Here is a 17,047-nt window from a genome sequence, read left to right as displayed (position 1 = left end):
TGCTCTCCTGGCAAGCAGTCTCTGCTGTGCTTCTTGGCACGGCATCTCCCCACACGAGAAAGCTTGCCTCTGAAACGCACCCAGATGGAGCTGTGTTTTCCAGAGCGCGGGGGGGAAGGCCTGAGCGTGGGCTCTTGAATTCACTGGATTTCTGCCTCTCTGCTGCTCGAAGAGTCAAACAAACGGAACGGCGGTACAAAACTGGCAGGTTGAACACAGAGCTTTGGAAAAATTATATAATCTCTCGCCTTTTCCAAAGTGCTCGGAAACAGCAATGGCCTGTTTGTAAATGCTGAGTCTTTCATTCATAAACCCCGACATAGTTTGCAAACTAAGCCGAAGAGCTCTGACGGGATGGGTCTGTGAGTAGAGGAGGTCTCTGGGGTGAAACCGGTCAGTGGTAACGCTGAAGGGGAAACCCAGACCTCTGCTTCCATCCTCTGCCTCGCTCCTGACAATGACTAAGTGCACTGTGATTTTTCCTGTTCTGTCTTACTAGTGAGTTTTTTTTTGCTGCAGATTGGTACACAGAACAGCCTGGAGATCCTGGAAGATCCAAAAGCTGAGGTTGTGGATGAGATCGCTGCAAAGCTTGGACTGAGAAAGGTTAGGATGTTGCGGATCTCATGCGTCTTTGTTTGGCAATGAAGAAAGTCGTCGGCAGTTCTCTTCAGCTCCACGGGGTTATTCAAGACCGTTTGGGCACATCTGAAATCTAGCTTAAGTGTCGGTAGCTCTTATGCTTTTAGGTATGAAAAAACAAAACGAGAGCGTTTTCCTGAGCACAAGCATCTAGCAGGGCTGTGCAGCTGAAGTCAGCAGTCCTCTGTCATGAATGACATCAAAGGGAGTAGCAAAGAAGCAGAAACACGATTTTCCCTTTATTTCTCCTTAGAGAGGAGCCATTCCTGGTAGCATCTCCCTGGTGAGTGCTAATTTGGCACAGATGTAGCCGGAGTTGCCTTCCGAGTTTGTTCTTCCTTTTGACAGAATCGGTGCTCCGCTTCAGGAGCAGAGGCTCCTGCTTGTTTTTTAGTCTCCCCTGTGGGGTCCTGCCTCTTGGTGCTGCTCAGGCAGGCTGTGGTTAATCTGTGTGTTGGTTTGGAGGTGCGGGTCCCCCAGCAGCTGAGCCTCAGTCCTCTGTTTCCCCCTGTGCCCGCAGCCTGCCAGTCATCCGATCAGGACGTATGGGTATCGGGATCCACTGGTTTGCTGACGTCTCTCAAACCTGTACTGATATTTTTCCGGTTTGGGAAATCTTTCGGTATCGTGTGAGTGCCAGGAATGAGATGTACACAAACAAGATTTGACTTGCGAAAGAAAACACAAATCAGAAAAGGCTCAGTACAGTAGACTATAAACATCTGTGGTGAGGTCTTTTGTTCTCTGAAGATAAGATCTTTAGCCTTTTGCCAGTGTCTGAAGCAAAGCTTCTGTGTGTGTTATTTATTTCCATGCTTTTCCTCTGCTTCTCGCATCAGATATTTTTAATCAATATGACTTAACACGTAACTTACTGCTAGTTGCAGATTTTTGTCTGCCTGGCCTCTGCTAGGGATCTGAATCAGCAGTTCTTCCTCGGAAGGGTTAATGCTGTGGGAGTTGGTCACCGGGGGGCTGATCAGAGCTGTTTTTAGCACATGTGTGTAGAAGGGTTCACCCAGCGGTGTGTGTGTGTACGCATCTATACTCCTATGTGCAAACAATGCGGAAAGCAGGAATGTGTTTTTTGGATCGGAGCAGACTGATTTGGAATGAATCATACTCCAGTGGGAACATATGAGCTTTATCTTAACTAGTGACTGCGAGCTTCAAAATGAGATCATGTGAGCTGCTTTGTCATCTGCTGGCGCTCCCTTTGCTCTGAATGCTCAATAGGAAATGCTTTTTGCTGTGGGTGGGAGGAGGTAGCGGCTGAGAGGCCTCTTGCAGCCTCCAGATCTTTCCATGAAAAAATATTCCATAGTGAAACATAAAGCTGCAGGTGCCCCCGGCCGGCCAGCTGGCATGCTGCTCCTGGAAATCGGATTCAAATGAGCCCAGCACAGCTGGGAGAGCCATTTCCTTGAGGCAGCATACAGCAGGGCCGTGCGAGGAGCCAAGAACATCTTGTCCTGCTAGGAGAAAATGTATAAGCTCTCTTCTGGTTTGGGGTTGGTTTTTTTTTTTTTTCTTTTTTTTCTTTAAGCAGCTTTCTGCATAACACTTCTTTATAGGTTGGCTGGATATTTACTGATCTGGTCTCTGAAGACACACGGAAAGGGACTGTTCGATACAGCAGAAACAAGGTGAGATTCAAGTGTGCAGCTAATTACAGCTGCTGGTACTGAGGGTTTGTGTAGTCGCATAAACGCTGGCTGTGCCAAGCAGAGTACTGAGCCAGGGCAGCGCAGGGCCGGAGGTGACGCTGGGACTGGAGTTCTTGTGAAATGGGATTTTTCAGAAGCTTCTGAAGGAAAAGGAGCTTGAGCTTGAAGAGCATTGTTAGGGGTTTGAAGCTGTTTGGATAACATGCAAAGCTGCCCACAGTCCTTCACCCACTCTGCTTTAAGAAAACGGTGCTCGTGGTTTAAGAAATTTAGAGTGGAGAGAACGGGGTTGTGTGAGGTGCAAACTCGGTGAGCAAAAGTGACTGAGTCAGAGGATGTTTCTATGGGCTGGGCTTTGTGAGATATACGTGGCTCAAACCTTGACCTTCTCAGCTTCCTGTAACTCTAAAATCAGTTATGTCCTTATTTGGAAAATGAAACCCCATTTAAAAAAAAAAAGGTGTGTAAAGTTGGGTGGAACTAGAGGTGGGACAGTCCTTCGGGCGAGAGCCAGGCTCAAGGCTGGAGAGCTGACATGTCGCATTCTTTTCCCAGTCTCTGCAGCAACTTTCTACGAAAGCATGTTTTATTAGGGTGTTGGTAGCTTTCCTTGGCTGCAGACCAGAGAAATAGGTCTAGGCTACATCACGTTGTCCTTTTTATTGACATTTCTGCTCTTCCCTCAGGACACGTATTATCTAAGTGCAGAAGAGTGCATCACAGCTGGAAACTTTCAGAACCAGCAGCCCAACATCTGTCGCCTTTCTCCAGATGGTCATTTTGGATCCAAGTTTGTCACAGTTGTGGCTACAGGTATAAACTGGCCTCGGCTTGCCCCGGCTCTCTTGGTTACACATGAATTATCTCTTGTTAATAGAAGAAGAATATGCAGTTCTGCCAGAAGTCGTCAGACATCCTGGTCCCCATCTGTCCTATTTAACAAGGGTTTTGCCTTGCTCTATCAAGTAAAATACTTTTTCGTTCTTTGTGCTATCTCCTCTGCAATTATTTACCCTGTCCCCTGCAGGAAACTGAATTGAGGCTCAGACCTGGAGCATCCACCTCTCTGATCCAGAAAGCATTTTTTGCCTGCAGCCAGGGGAATAACTGTCGCTCGCTTTTCTGTTTCAAACCTTTAAGCTCCAAATTCTGTTGCCTGAAAGCGGCAGTGCAGAACCACGGCAGTCCGGATCCTGAAAGTTACTCTGGCTGGTTCAGCATAAAGGAGGGACCTTTATCTCCCTTGTGTCGCTGTCAGGGAAACCCTTACGTAGGATGCTGTGCTCTTCTGTGCATGGAAACATTTTTTTGTTTGCCTGAATAAAACAGAGAAGCCTGCAAAATGCTTTGCTTTGTCACCTCTGATTTTAGCCGTTTTCACAGCAAGTCTCCAGAGGCGCTGTGGAATAGTCTGCGCTGCCCGGGCTGCGAGGGGAGATGTTGGCATGTGCTGGGAGAGTTGTAGCATTAGAAGTTCAATCTGCTGTTCTCCACGGGATGACACATGTATTCATTTAAAATTTCCCTGGAGCAGATACACTGGGTTCTGGGTCTATTTAACACAATGAAAAAACCGCATGACTTCCAAATAGCATCCAATGTAAAAACTGAAAGTGTGATATTATATTGCCTCCTCTGAGCCCAGGTTTTGTAAGTGTTCCCGGAGCCTTTTTCAGTGAAAATGCTCTCTTTCAGTTAACAGGCCCGTGCAAACAGACAGCTGCCCGTACATTCCAGACTGCTAAATGCATCCATCTTTCATTAAAGATAGATGCGTATCTCGCTCACTCTTTTTTTTATTATTTACTTCTTTTTTTTTTTAAACAAGGTGTTTTACTGAGAAAATGATGGCTAGCTTTGTTCGGGCCTTCCCCGTGTCTCGGTCTATGTTTAATTTCTAGAAGTGTTTGTTCTGGAGCAGTGAGTGATTGAGGTTAGAGATCAAAGGGTAGAAAACGAATATTTCCTTTTTTCTGTTCCAGATAATTTCATTCTCTTCTGTTAAATCATCCCATCAGGTTTCTATTTAAACACTTGATTCCTTCCTTTTGTGCCTTATAAATATATTTGGATAGTTTGCATCAACTTTGCCTTTAAATCCTCTACACGGATTAACTCCTATCCCCTCCTGAATTCCTACGTTTGGAAATAGTAACGTTTTCCTACCATCTGTCTGTATCTTCTCTTTCCAGTTGTATTCTAATGACATATGACCTGATGTTGCTTACATTATCCAAATTAAAGCGCCAAGCATGTGATCTGTCAGTGAGCCAGGGTCTTAATTTCCACTTTCCATGTCAGATTTCCACCAAGCCATCCATTACAGGCTGAGAAAACACTTTTTCTTCTTATGCCTGACATTACTAGGTGACCAACCCTGAATCTGCAGCTCATGGCTCCTTGGAAATGAAAGAGGCTCGCAGGAGCTGCGTGCCTGGTTTTTGTTTTGAAAGAGAGAAGATACCTGCGGGGTAGCGGGAGCGTGATGCTATCAGGAGCCTTCCGAAAGGGCAGCTTCGCCTCCTTTAAGCTCCTGGCAAAGCACTCTTGCTGTCACTCCAGGGGTCTGTCCTGTTAGGCTAGCTGTGAAAATGTGTGTTACTAAATAAGTGTAGAGCCTAGAGGGGATTCTTGCCTAGAAGTACTTCCCATGCAGCAGCACCAGCCGTTTCATCTCGCCATTCTTCGCTGTTAGCAAGACTGTCGTGTTTGATGTCACTCTTTGGGTCGTGCCTCTCTGGGTTACGCTGGGCAGATCGCTCTCGTGCGGGATTTTTAACCAGCCCCTTCTCTTCCAGGTGGTCCCGACAACCAGGTCCACTTCGAGGGGTACCAGGTCTCGAATCAGTGCATGGCGCTGGTTCGAGATGAGTGTTTGCTGCCCTGCCGAGATGCACCGGAGCTGGGCTACGCCAAGGAGTCCAGCAGTGAGCAGTATGTGCCTGATGTGTTCTATAAGGTAAGGGCTGCGTGCTTGTGGGTGGGGGGAGCTGCAAAAACAGCTCTGCCGCGTGTCTGGAAATCAGCATGGCCAGCTCAGGAAAGGATGTCTTTGAGGTCTGAACTATTTTCAGTAGTAACCGTTCACCACATGTCCGCAAAGTAATTGCATAAGCTCCATTTCCCCCTCGTAAACGTGCTGTTATGGTTTCCAGTGCAGCGGTAGCCATTGGCTATCCGGCTTCTAAATGAGGTCTGCAGTGATCCACCGAGAGCCCGTAGCAAGTGCTCTGAATTCACCTCCTCTTCCGTATTTGTTGGCAGTATTTGCCATGCTGCTCTGTTGATTTTAATCCCCAGCTGAGTTCAGCTTCCTCCACTGCACAGCCGTATGATGTGTGCTAGCACAAATGGTGCGGTGAAAGCAGTGGGTTCCTTATGCGATGCCAGGGATTTGCTCATGTATGACACGCTTACAGGCACCAACTGGGCAGCAGATGCAACAAAAGGTAATGTAGTTCATGCAGCAAGAAGACAGACAGCCCTGTGTGTGTGTCTCTGCAACAAAAGGAAGGTGCGAAGGCTTTCAGAGCAAGGGCAGGACCGGGGTGTGCCCCTGGTTTTCCTCTCTAGTACTGGGGTTCCTGCCCGTGCCCAGGTCCTGTTCTCGGGTCAGACAGTAAACTCCAAAAACTGGTCCTGAGGAGCAGCGGGAGATACGTGCATCCAGAGTGGATCCAAAATACTCTTATTGGAGCGTCATGCAAGAGCACTGCTGGTAACCTGTCTGCTGCAGTTGTCGGTACAGTTTTAGTGATGAATGGACTGTCATTATTCCCCTTGACAGTTGTTTCTGGAGATCCTCAGCCCCCCTGCGTCGGCAGGGACAAGTTAGAAACTTGGGGACAGGATCTCTGCAGAGGCTAATAGCACTGCTTCTCAAACTTGTGTATGTTGGTGCCCCGCAAGCAAGGACAGAGGAATTAATTAATGGCGCTGCTTGCCAACTAATTAGCCATCCATCACCCAAGTTAGTTATCTCATTCTTGTCTGTGTCTGCTATTCACAGCCCACTCAGCCTGCAGCGCTCCTGCCGCCTGTATTAAAGCTGTCCATTAAGGATTATAGGATAAGCAAAGCTACATTCATTTGGGACGACTGAAATGAGAGGATTGCGCACCAGCAACAGAAACAGAGCTGGTCGAAATGCTCTTGTATGCCCTGAACCCGAGACCAGGAAATGCTGGCCTGGGTGAATTAGCCCGTGAGACTCCGTCTTCCCCCTCCACCCCTTAATGCTGAACTGCTGGCTTGTCTTGACACCACCTGAAAATGAGGAACACCTCTTGGCTAAATTCAGTGCTTGAGAGGAAAGGTAGATGGAATCTGTGCCTTTTTCTTTAGCATGCAGACAGCTCGCTCTTAGGAGCTGATAAGCCAGGTCCGATTTAGATACAGCGGAGCTTGATTGTGCAAGGGTTGGCCCTGAATGTGAAGATGAGATCATCTCTTGGCGTGCTTCGGTCCTGCTCCGGAGGAGCCCGTGCTGTGCCACAGTCAGGGTGCAGCCTTGCAGGAGGTCCCGTAGGTCTGTGTCCCACATGTGGGCCACCCTGGGTGTTCGGAGTAGCAGGAAGCCAGTGGGTGTTCCCATAAGGTCTTCGCTCCCATTTGTAATCCGAAGCAGGGAGATAAACAAAATGCTAACTGATGGCTCCAGCCTTTTGTGGAAATTTCCATGAACCACTGATTCACTGGGTCGGGCTGCAGCTTATTTCATATGTTTTATAACTTCTATCCGTAATTGCCTTTTTCATGATGTGCTCAAGGAAAGCTTGAGGACTGCTCTGGCGGGTGTAATTGTCCTTCAGCCTTAAACGTGTTTGGCTGTCGGATCTCTTAATTTTTTTTGAATGTTCTTAAATCGATGGAAAGCTTAGTCACTCCTGGCTTTGAAAACCTTTGGGGTCTCATTAAACGTGTGAGGCTTGAGGTCAGAGACACTACCTCATAGTTACTGGGTTGGTGACAACAATGGTGTCAAAGCGTTGGTTAAATACAGTATGAGGAGCAAGAGTCCGGTGCTTGGCCTCGCGGCAGAGGGCAGCTGCTTCGTGGCGCAGCGCCCTGCTCCCCCGTTCTCTGCTGAAACTTCAGGAGCTGAGCAGCTTTGTCTCCAGTCCTCGATGTGGGGGTTCCCCTCTGTGCTGCCCCCCAGCTAGCTTTGGGCAGAAAGCTGCACTTTTGAGTAGTTGCTGCATTTTGTCTCAGATTGAGAAGCTATAACTGGTAGAGGGAAAAGTCCATATATATATATATTTCTATGTAATATACAAGTACTCATTTGAAAAGCCCTTTAGGATGAGAGGAGCTATAGAAATTTATTCTAATTGGATGAGAACCAGAAGGCCAATGTTTGTGTAGTATGGATGTATTTATAGAACAACTATGCGTCCAGATGCAGGGCAAAAATCTATTGAATTCTCCTATCTGTCTACAGCAGGGTAATGCAGTAGATTCACCTTTGGCTTTGCAAATAGGAAAAGGTGCTGCTGTTTGCATCTATAGCAAAATGTAAGCCAACAGCTGTACTTCAGTCACATTGTTCAAAGAAGATGTCTTGTACCTCCGCTCGCAGTAGGTGTTGGTATTTCAGCGGTGACTGTTAAGAAATGCATCTGGGTTGGTCACGCTGCAGGCGCAAGAAGGGCACGAGGACCCGCGCTGCAGGCGGGAGAGCTGCAGCTTCAGGGACCTCGCTGCACAGGCCAAGAGGTGCCTGGAAAGAGAGGAACGGCTGTCGTTGGTCAGCAAGCTGGTTTTCCATGGTTTGCACCGTGTTTTGTGCTTGTGGAGTGGGAGCAGGGGCCACCGCGTCCCCTAGGGCTGCAGCTGTTCCTGCCTGAACGTGAGTCACCTCGATGGTGTGTTAGCATAGATGGGCTTTTCTTCCATGGAAATAGGAAAACTGATGGCACCAGCGTTGTCCTGCCTCAGGAGGCGAGGTGTTTTTCCTGAGCCTCTAGCCTTGTGATTTCTGTATTTCTTTACCATTCTCTTTATGTTGGCCACTAGCCCTGCTGCTCAGAGGAACCACCCCAGTGGAATTGGCAGTATGCGCTTTCTACATGCGGCGGCCGTTGCTTTCCTGGCTCGTGAAGGCTTGAGTTCTGCTCTAGCGTGAAAGTTGAGGGCTTTTGGGACCGTGAGTGCAAGTTACTTTGCTCTGAGATGCCTCTCCAGGTAAGATTAGCCAGAAGGAAGAAAACATCCCCCTTTGCCTCCCGGGTTGTCTGTGAAGCGTCACAGCGCACTGCTGTTTCCAATTCGAATCTTGCACAACCGGCACACGCTTCTTGGCGAGTTCAGTGCAACGAAACTCATGAAGGAGTCGCTCTTGTCAAGACACAGACGCACAAGTCGGGGTAGCCGCTCTCTTTTTCAGTCAAGATGACGATGCTGCAATGGCCGCTTCACCCTGTTTCTCAGCTGGGTGAGGGAGAGCCCAGCTGAATATTACATATGGGCTTTTTCCATTCCCTGTCTTCTGCCCTTGAGCAGCCTCCTCCTTTATCCATCTGGTTCTAGAAAACACCCATATTGATTTTGATTTCACTAAGAATGTACCTTCCAAGCCATGGGTTGATTATTCAGAGCTAAAGTTACTTGCGAGTGGTGCTCAGTGCCCCAGCCGGGTGCGATCCCTCCTGCTGGGCTGCCTGCGCCCCGTGCCTGCTGTCTGTCTGCTCCCAGCTCCCTGCAGTCGGTCTGCCGAGCCCGTAACTTTGCAGTGCTGCAGCATTGCCTGACTCTGCTCCCCGCAGACCTGCGTGCTCTGCTCCCCGGTTAGCTTCATGGGCATCTCAGCCTCCCACCGGATAGGGGAAGGAGATTGCTGCGTTTTACAGACCCTTTGAAACACTTAAATAATTGGATTTGGGGACTGGCTGGCTTTGTCTCTTATCACAGTGTTTGCCTCAGCACAGTGCAAACATGAAGATGTCATCCTTGCAATGAATTGCATTTTACAGCTGCCTTAATATTCCTCCGAGTTTCTTTGGGATGGTGTAAGACGAAAGTCCTTTACAATGGCACCGGTGTTGTGAAAGAGTCCTTTGCCCCCGTAGAGTCCTGCGCATGCTTTTTGCATTTACAACAGCTGAGACGGTGTCTGGGCCTTGGCTTGTCATCTGTCAAACGTGGTCCCATCTGGCCCAGGGAGAGCCCTGAGCCAGGGCACTGCTTTGATTAGAGCCGAACGGGACCTCTGAGCCAGGCTGTCCCCAGCGTGGCACGCGTCGCTTCCACCCGTTCACTTTGAAATCCTCTTCCCAGGGAAAACACGATAGCCAGGCTGCGTGGAGGCTTCTGCGGGGAGTTTTCACTAGCAGCAAAGGACTTCCCCTGCCTGGCCTCCTACCAATGGTTCGTGTTGGACTGGAAAAGCCTTCTTAGCCTTAAATGTTCCAGCTGCTCTGGGGAGGAGGATGCTTGATTAGCTCACAAGGAGTCTCCTGAGAAGGGTTTCAACTTTCACTGACCTATCGCTTGCTCTTAGAAAAGTCACTTCATTTCTGTGCATCAGCTGCTCTATCTGTGCAAGGGGGCAGGACTGCCCGGTAAAGCTCTTGGAAATCAGCAGAGGGAAGAACAAGGCTGGGCTTTATTAACACACAGAGAGGACAGACAGCTGCCCAGCTCCACCGTACCTTCAGCAGAGTGAACCCGTGGGGAAGGCTAACGGCACGGGATGCTAACGGCACGGGATGCTAACGGCCGGCCAGCCCTGCGACACGGAGCTGGAGCCTCCCTCCTGGCTGGCAGCCGCCCGGGCTCCTCGCTTGGCTGCTCTCGTCACCCTTGTCTGGGAAATCTTGAAGTCACCCGTCAGCCTTTCCCACTGCAGCCGTCCTGCAGCGCCGCAGAGGTGTGCGACGCGGCCGGCCGCGCTCCCGCGGGCGCACCCATCCTTTTCCCCGCTTGACCTCATCCGTTTGCAGCTTCTGCCTCCAAACAGTGGTTTGAAAGGCTCTAATCGCAGCGCCTGATTCAATCTCCAGTTTGCTCCTGTCTTCAGGATGATTCATTGTCCAAATCCTCCAGGCCTTGCTGCTTGAATTTTTTGTCCAGGAGCCAAATACTTGTGCCTTCATTAACCCCTTCCTGGTCTCCCTTTGGAGTGGTTGCCGCTGGGCGTTTGTGGCTTTGGGGGTCTCAGGCTCCGGGGCTGTGGCAATAACGTGCCGAGAGGCGCTGCTGGTGCCCCAGAGACTGCCGAGCTCAGGATGAAGATGTCTTTCTCCCAACAATTCTCCCAGCTTGACGTTTGTTAAGGCCTTTAAAACGTAATTGCCTAATAAAATGGTGCACGGGGGTTGGAGAAGAGTGCTGGCGTGAGGGGGGGGCTTTTCCCTCTGGGGAGGGGCAGTGTCGGGACATGTCCTCGACTCGGGGAGAGCGAGGTTCCAGTTTGGTAGTAACAGTCTAGTGCATGTCTTGAAGGCCTCAGCAGCGTGACATTAAAAAGAAGGCATTTAACATGGAAATCCCCAGAGGCGGAGATTAAAGTGAACAGGTGCTGGAAAAATGTTTCTGCATATTAGAACTTAATTAGATTTGAAAATGAATTCCAGATGGGCTAATTATGTGTGAGTTGTTGCAGGTTCTTTCTTGCAGGGGCAGGATTGTGTTTGGGAAGTTGATTCGGTCTGATTGGATTTGATTCCTGACTCTTGCGGTATCACCGAGATCTAGAAGCAGGTTAGCTTTCAGGTCCTGTGATCTCCCTGAAAAGGCTCCGCATCTCCTCCTGCTCCTGTCAGAGCCCCAGAGAGATCTGAGGCCACGAGCCACTAGGCTTGTTGCTGAAATAACCACAGGGCCAACAACCTGTCATGTTCAAGGAGAAAAGATCCTTATCGGAATTGCTTTTAAAAGGAGCTTCAAAGACTGGAAGGTAGATTATTTTTTTTTTACAAAGGGAGCTGTTCCTAGGGACAGAGGATGCTTGGGGAGGGGGCTTGGGAAGGGGGGCTGTTGCCTGGAGGGGAGCAGCGTGCCGGAGCCTGCTCGGGCGATGTCCGTCTGGGTGTACCGGGAGAGCAGAGCGTGAGAGCGGGGTGCTGGCTGCCGCACCGCATATTTGTGCTGTGTAAATACTAGCGTAACCGAGAAATGCTGATAGCGGGGGAGTGGCGTACTCCGGGAGAAAATACGGCTCGGGAGAGGAGGGTGTCGGCCGTGGGCAGCTCATCCTGATGCACGGTGCTCAGCCCGAGGAATGCCGCCCAAAACCCCGCGGGGCTCACGGCCTCTCGCCGAGCTCCCCCAAACCACCGAGGTGTCGGGGGTGATGGCTCCGCCGGCGTGCGGTGGCTCTGGGTCTGCCTCCAGCCACTGGGGACTTCTGAGAGCTCAGTAAATGTAAACTTTAATGTAAGGTCCCTGATTCGAAATTATGGGCGTATGATTTATATGGGGCTCAATGAATGATTTATAACATGTTAAGTGATGATTTAGGTAGAAAACACAACCCCCTCTTACAGAATCTTTAATGAAAAGTGTCAGTTCTCATGAATTTATTTCTGAAGCTGTGTTTGAACTCAGCATGTTTGACATAAATCACGTCTAATTGTCATTTTATGATTAATGAACATATGCTGGCTGTTTTTCTCCATAATTAAACTTTATGTTCAATTCGTCTGGCAAAGCAAAACAAGTTTACGCGTTGTCATATGCTGGCTCTCCAGGTCTGTGTATGAGAAAGTGCCTGGATTTCCAATTCCCAAGCGAGAGCTGGATGAGAGACTCGTGGCCGGTTTTGCAGAAAGTCAGGTTTGCCTTGGCTGAGAACGCAGATGTGGCACTGTCCCTCCCTTTTAAGACAGTACTGCTCCTTAAATGACATTTACACTTCTTAGATAATGCCAGGCGCCTCTCCGGTGGTGATGACTGAGGCAAACAAGACCAAGGTCGTTTGTGACCATGCACTGCCTTGGCTCACGAGGAAACAGAGGGCCTTGCTTATGGAGTTACAGAGATCTCTGGCCCTGAGGAGCTGCAGGTAGTCGGGCAGCTCTGCAGCACCCAGCCACATACGAGCAGGTTCTTTTCTACACCCTCAGTGATCTGCCAGAGCTGAGGATCCCCGGGCTCCTGCGTGGGCATCTCCAGGGCAGGATCCCTTAGGCTTCACATCACTTCCATGCTGAGGAATAATAAGACTCTTCTTCTTTCAGGACATAGACAAGTTTGGCAACGAGATCACACAGCTGGCTCGCCCGCTCCCGGTTGAGTACCTAATCATAGATGTAAGTACTTGTTGCACTTGTTTGCTTGCAGCAGGAGATGGTCAGGGCGGAGTGAAGTTCTTAACCCACCTCTGAAATTTGCTTTGGAGGTGATTCATAGGACAGATTTTCTTTCTTTCTCCTTTTCCCTCTGCTGCCAGGCATTTCTAGCGCAGAGGTTGGTGTGCTCTGGGGTAGCCGCAGTGCTCCTTGGGATCAGTGTGGTGCCAGGGAACACACTTGCTTTCTGGGAAGGCCCTGCCTGGTGTCTTATCGCGGCTCCGAATTGGCATGTAGCCACGCAGCAGGGGAAGCAGCCAGCCCCACGGATACATGTGCCGGGCACTACCTCACGGGGAGCTAATTAGAGAGCTCCAGTTGTCTGTCTCTTAGCAGCAATTAAGAATCCAGCTCCTTTTAGTGACTCAGCAGACCAGGTTGGTTGTACAGAAATTACTTTTCTTGGGGGAGGGAGTTCATGCTACAGCACAGCTTGGCTGGAGCAGGGCTGCTGCCTGCCTGTGAGCAAGCGCTGCCAGGAACTGGGGCAGGGCTCTGCCCTTTGGCTTGAAAGAAAACTGTTACGGTGTGGAAGGCAGGAAGGCAAATAATTTGGATGACAGATGATATTGCTGGAGTTAGAGGTGGTGCCAATAACGATTAAATCCACCGGAGCAACTGGTCTGGTCCAGCTGCCCCTGGCACAGGCAGTGTCCTGCGGGCACAGGGAAGCTGGCAGCCTGGAGGCTTCCACTGCCTTGTCCTTCTTCCCCGTTCACTACCTGCTGTGTGTGTCGCTTATCAGAGCGGCACTCGGGCTGACGCTGGGACGTGTGACTCACACAGAGAAATGTCGTGTCCGGAACAACGGGCCCATTGTGCGAGACCCTCGGACGCCCCATGCCAGTTGGCAGTGCTGGAGCATATTTATTACTCAAGTAGTAAAGGCATCTGTTTCCGGGCTACGTGGGGTGTAATTAAGATGAAAACAGATTGATGAAACATACATTTAGGAAAAGCTGCATTTCTGAAGCAACTTGGTTTGTCTCTTTTTTTTAAAAAAAAAAAAAAAACAACGAAAAAAACCAAAAAACCAAACAGAATCATAGAAGGCATTCTTCCAGTTAATACTGTCCTGGCAGGTATTTCTGCATCTCTGCTTACAAAGGGCCTCGCCAACAGGGCCCAGCAGTTCAGTAACTGACACCAAAGCTTTAAAGCCCCCAGAATCAGAACTAGTTTCAACGGCAGAAGCTGGCCCAAACATTGGCTCCGGAGCTCAGTAATGTGGGTGCATTGTTGTATTACCCCGTTCCCCGTCCCTTTGGCACAGGGTGCAGGGAGGAGGCAGGGTTAGTGCACCCAGAGCATGGGGTGACGCTGTTCAATGAAGTGCAAAGGTGTTTTCTTGGCACCCGTTCCAGCCCCGAATGGAGCAGCACGGTCCCCTGGCTACCCCGTGGCCAGACGCAGGGGCCGCGCTCTCCCCTGTCACCCCTTGGTGTTAAGGTGACCCCCAGGGTGACACCCCCGGCAGCAGCTGCCCAGCACGGGGCAGAGCTGTGCTGGGAGCCGCTGCGTCCCGGTGACCTTTGCAGAGAGCGATGCTCTCCACGGCATCGTGCTGTGCTCTTGTCAGGACCGAGCCCAGTACGTCTCCCTCCAGCTTCGTTAGAAACAACTGCCAGGAGCTAAGGGGTGTGCTGATTGGAATATCGCTTTAAATGTTAAAAGCCGTCAGAAGATCCCTGCTGTAGTTGCCTTGCTGTCTTCCTGGCTGAGCTCTAATGTGTAGCCGTGGCTGCTCTCGGCTATCAGGAGCCTTGCTTCCTGTATCCCACTTGCCTCTCCTGCTGTCAGCGTTCTGATCATCCTTTCTTGGATTTTTAGATCACTACAACTTTCCCCAAGGATCCAGTCTACACTTTTTCTATTTCTCAAAACCCATTCCCCATCGAGAACCGTGATGTGCTGGGAGAAACTCAGGTAAGGAGTGATTCAACAAAGCTATGTTTAGCACAGATAGGTCGTCTGTCTCCGTTGCAGTTACTAATATCCGCGAAGGGACGGCTGCAGTTGTGCCCTTAAATCACCCCTCCACGGTTCAGTCCAGCGCTTGCCAAACAGCTTCGGGCACAGAGCAGCGTCTGCATGCCGATCAGCCGGCTGGATGCCTTGCTCCCCGCCTGCTCGGTGATGGGGACCAGGGCTCCTCGCTCTGTGCCAGGGCTGGTGACTCCCAGACAGCACCAAAGAGGTCGGGGGACCCCAGCCCCACAGTGACAGCACGGGACCCGCTTCTCCCTGCAGACAGGAGCGGGACCAGTGGCTGTTGCTCCAGCTCCGAGAGCACCGATTTCTCTTCCTGGACAGATTTTTAAAATGCAGAGGCCATTTACTGCAAGAGGCCCATAGCGTTGAGCAGAGGCAGCTGCCGGACAGCTCGAGGCTCTTGCTGGGTTTTGGCAGCGCACGGAAGGCTCGAGTTGCTTTAAAGCAGCAACAGCTCGTTCCTCTAAGGAGGCCATGCCAAAGATGTCAAAGGCATCCTCCAAAAGTCGTCACAAGAGAAGGGCTGCTGCCTGTTGTGGCTCTGTCAGCAGAGGAGGAGAAGTCGGCTGTTTGACGACAGCTTTGGTCCTCGTTTCTGAGGACACCCTGGGTTCAAGAGCAGAGAAAAAGAGGGAGCTGGGGAAGAAGGGGCTGCTTTGTCCTCATCTGCCTCTTTTCCTTAGGGACTGGGCTTTGAGCTGCGCTGACTGGCCTCTGCTCAGCATCTCCTGGGTCTGGGATCCGCTCTGTATGCGCTGGGGGTGCTCCGGTGTTCGGATAGGAAAGCTAGTCTGGGCCCGAAGGTCCTTTTCTCTGGAAGTTTTTAGCTGCAACTTGGTCAGCCAGCCTGGGATCTGATTTTGGGAGAATCTCTGCACATTGCAGCCGATGCCCAAAAGAGACAGGAATGTTACAATGTCTGTTAGTGGATCCAAATAGGAAAATAAAGTTATCACGTGGCAGGAAGTGACTTCTCTTTATTATTGTCCCCTCTCTCTAGGACTTCCACAGCTTGGCCACATACCTGTCCCAAAATACTTCCTCCGTTTTCCTAGACATCATTTCCGATTTCCATCTGCTCCTCTTCCTGGTCACGAACGAAGTCATGCCTCTGCAGGTATGTAACGAGGAGGAATGGGTCGTGTCGGCATGGCCATCCCCAGGGCCCTGAGCTCCTTGCGGGGTGTCACTTGTGCGTGTGGAGGACACCGACCCAGCCTGCCACCCCCGGGCATGGCCCCTGGCTGGGTGCCTGTGCAGGGCAGGCCGTGCAGCTGGCCCAACGCCTCTCCTTCCAGGCTGAGCTGTTGGCAGAAGATTTAAAAAGTGAAACCAAAGCCCCCTGACTAGACCAAGAGCTCTCAACATGCTGCTCAGAGCAGAGAGGGGGTGGTGGTTGTTAGCACGGTCGCAGACCAGACAGAGCCAACTTGGCTGCGGCTCTGAGAGCTGGAAACATTTTAAAAAATATCTCAGAATCAGAAATTCCTGTCGTAACGATAACGAGATCAGAGCCCCCAAATCTCAGTGAGGCAAACAACTTCCTGGCTGTGCAGCTCTGCCGCTTTTGGCCGGGCACCGGGACCTTGGCAGCTGCCCAGGGCCCTGGTTCACATCTGCACTGCCGGACCTTCCCGGGGTAAGCAGCACGCCAGCGAAAAGGGCCATGTGTTTGCCAGAGGTTTCGAGAGCGCCGAGGACTGCGCATGTGCAGGGCAGCCGGACTGATCCTGGAGGAGATCTCCTGAGCTGGAGATCAGGCTGCAGCTGCGTGCGTGGCTGGGGCCGGGCACCGGCACGCTCTGGCACGGCGGGTTTGCACCCCCGGGAGTCAGGCTCAGCCCACGGCACCGGCACACTCTCCCGCACGGGGCGGCACAGTGGTTGCCTGCAGCCTGGTTAGGTGATAATTTCCTCCTCCATGCAGAGGATGAGGAAGCGTTTGGGTTTTAGGGCTGTGTCTGAGTGCTGGGGGGAGCAGAAGGGATAAACTGCATCTTGTTCCCTGCCGGTGAATGTCACTGGTGCAACCCAAAGGGGCAGCAGCTCAGACTCGCAGCTCCGTCTCGCTGCAACCGGTGGAGGAGGGCAGGGAGGCACTTCCCTGGTCACAGCTCCAGCCTGGGTGCCGGAGGAGTGTCCAGCGCTGATTTCCCTCTTATGCCTTCCAGGACAGCATCAGCTTGTTGCTGGAAGCTGTGAGGACCAAGAATGAGGAGCTTGCACAGACCTGGAAAAAATCAGAGCAGTGGGCCACCATCGAGCAGCTCTGCAGTAAGAAAGGGGGTCCCTCTGGGAGGGGGTCCCTTGTTCCTCGGGCCAGGGCTGGGCCGAGCTGGCCGGTGGCCACCACGGAGGCTGCTGGAGGCTCGGGCAGGAGGAAAGCTGTTCCTTGGTCCCGGGCAGTCCCCACTGCACCGAGTGGAGAGCGGGACTGGGCTTCAGGGCTGCAGTGTG

General features: G+C 51.1%; 1 protein-coding gene across 3 annotated transcripts in view; it reads left to right on the top strand.

Moving 5' to 3' along the window:
• Window positions 1-17,047, top strand: part of NPLOC4 (NPL4 homolog, ubiquitin recognition factor) — a 30,757-nt gene that overhangs the window by 11,919 nt on the left and 1,791 nt on the right. For 2 of the 3 annotated variants that reach the window (XM_082326747.1, XM_082326748.1), the window contains 8 exons: window positions 520-606; window positions 2,217-2,288; window positions 2,996-3,122; window positions 5,108-5,268; window positions 12,488-12,559; window positions 14,429-14,524; window positions 15,591-15,707; window positions 16,762-16,864. In XM_082326747.1, coding sequence (XP_082182873.1) covers window positions 520-606; window positions 2,217-2,288; window positions 2,996-3,122; window positions 5,108-5,268; window positions 12,488-12,559; window positions 14,429-14,524; window positions 15,591-15,707; window positions 16,762-16,864 — 835 coding nt within the window. Of the gene's footprint in view, window positions 1-519; window positions 607-2,216; window positions 2,289-2,995; window positions 3,123-5,107; window positions 5,269-12,487; window positions 12,560-12,699; window positions 12,976-14,428; window positions 14,525-15,590; window positions 15,708-16,761; window positions 16,865-17,047 lie in introns of those variants that run through there. The other variant, XR_014229725.1, reaches the window with a different exon arrangement.

This window comes from Platalea leucorodia, assembly GCF_965183815.1.
Source record: "Platalea leucorodia genome assembly, chromosome: 14".
Lineage (NCBI taxonomy): Eukaryota > Metazoa > Chordata > Aves > Pelecaniformes > Threskiornithidae > Platalea > Platalea leucorodia.
Note: the sequence above shows the minus strand (reverse complement) of the source record. Positions and strands in the feature narration are given on the sequence as shown.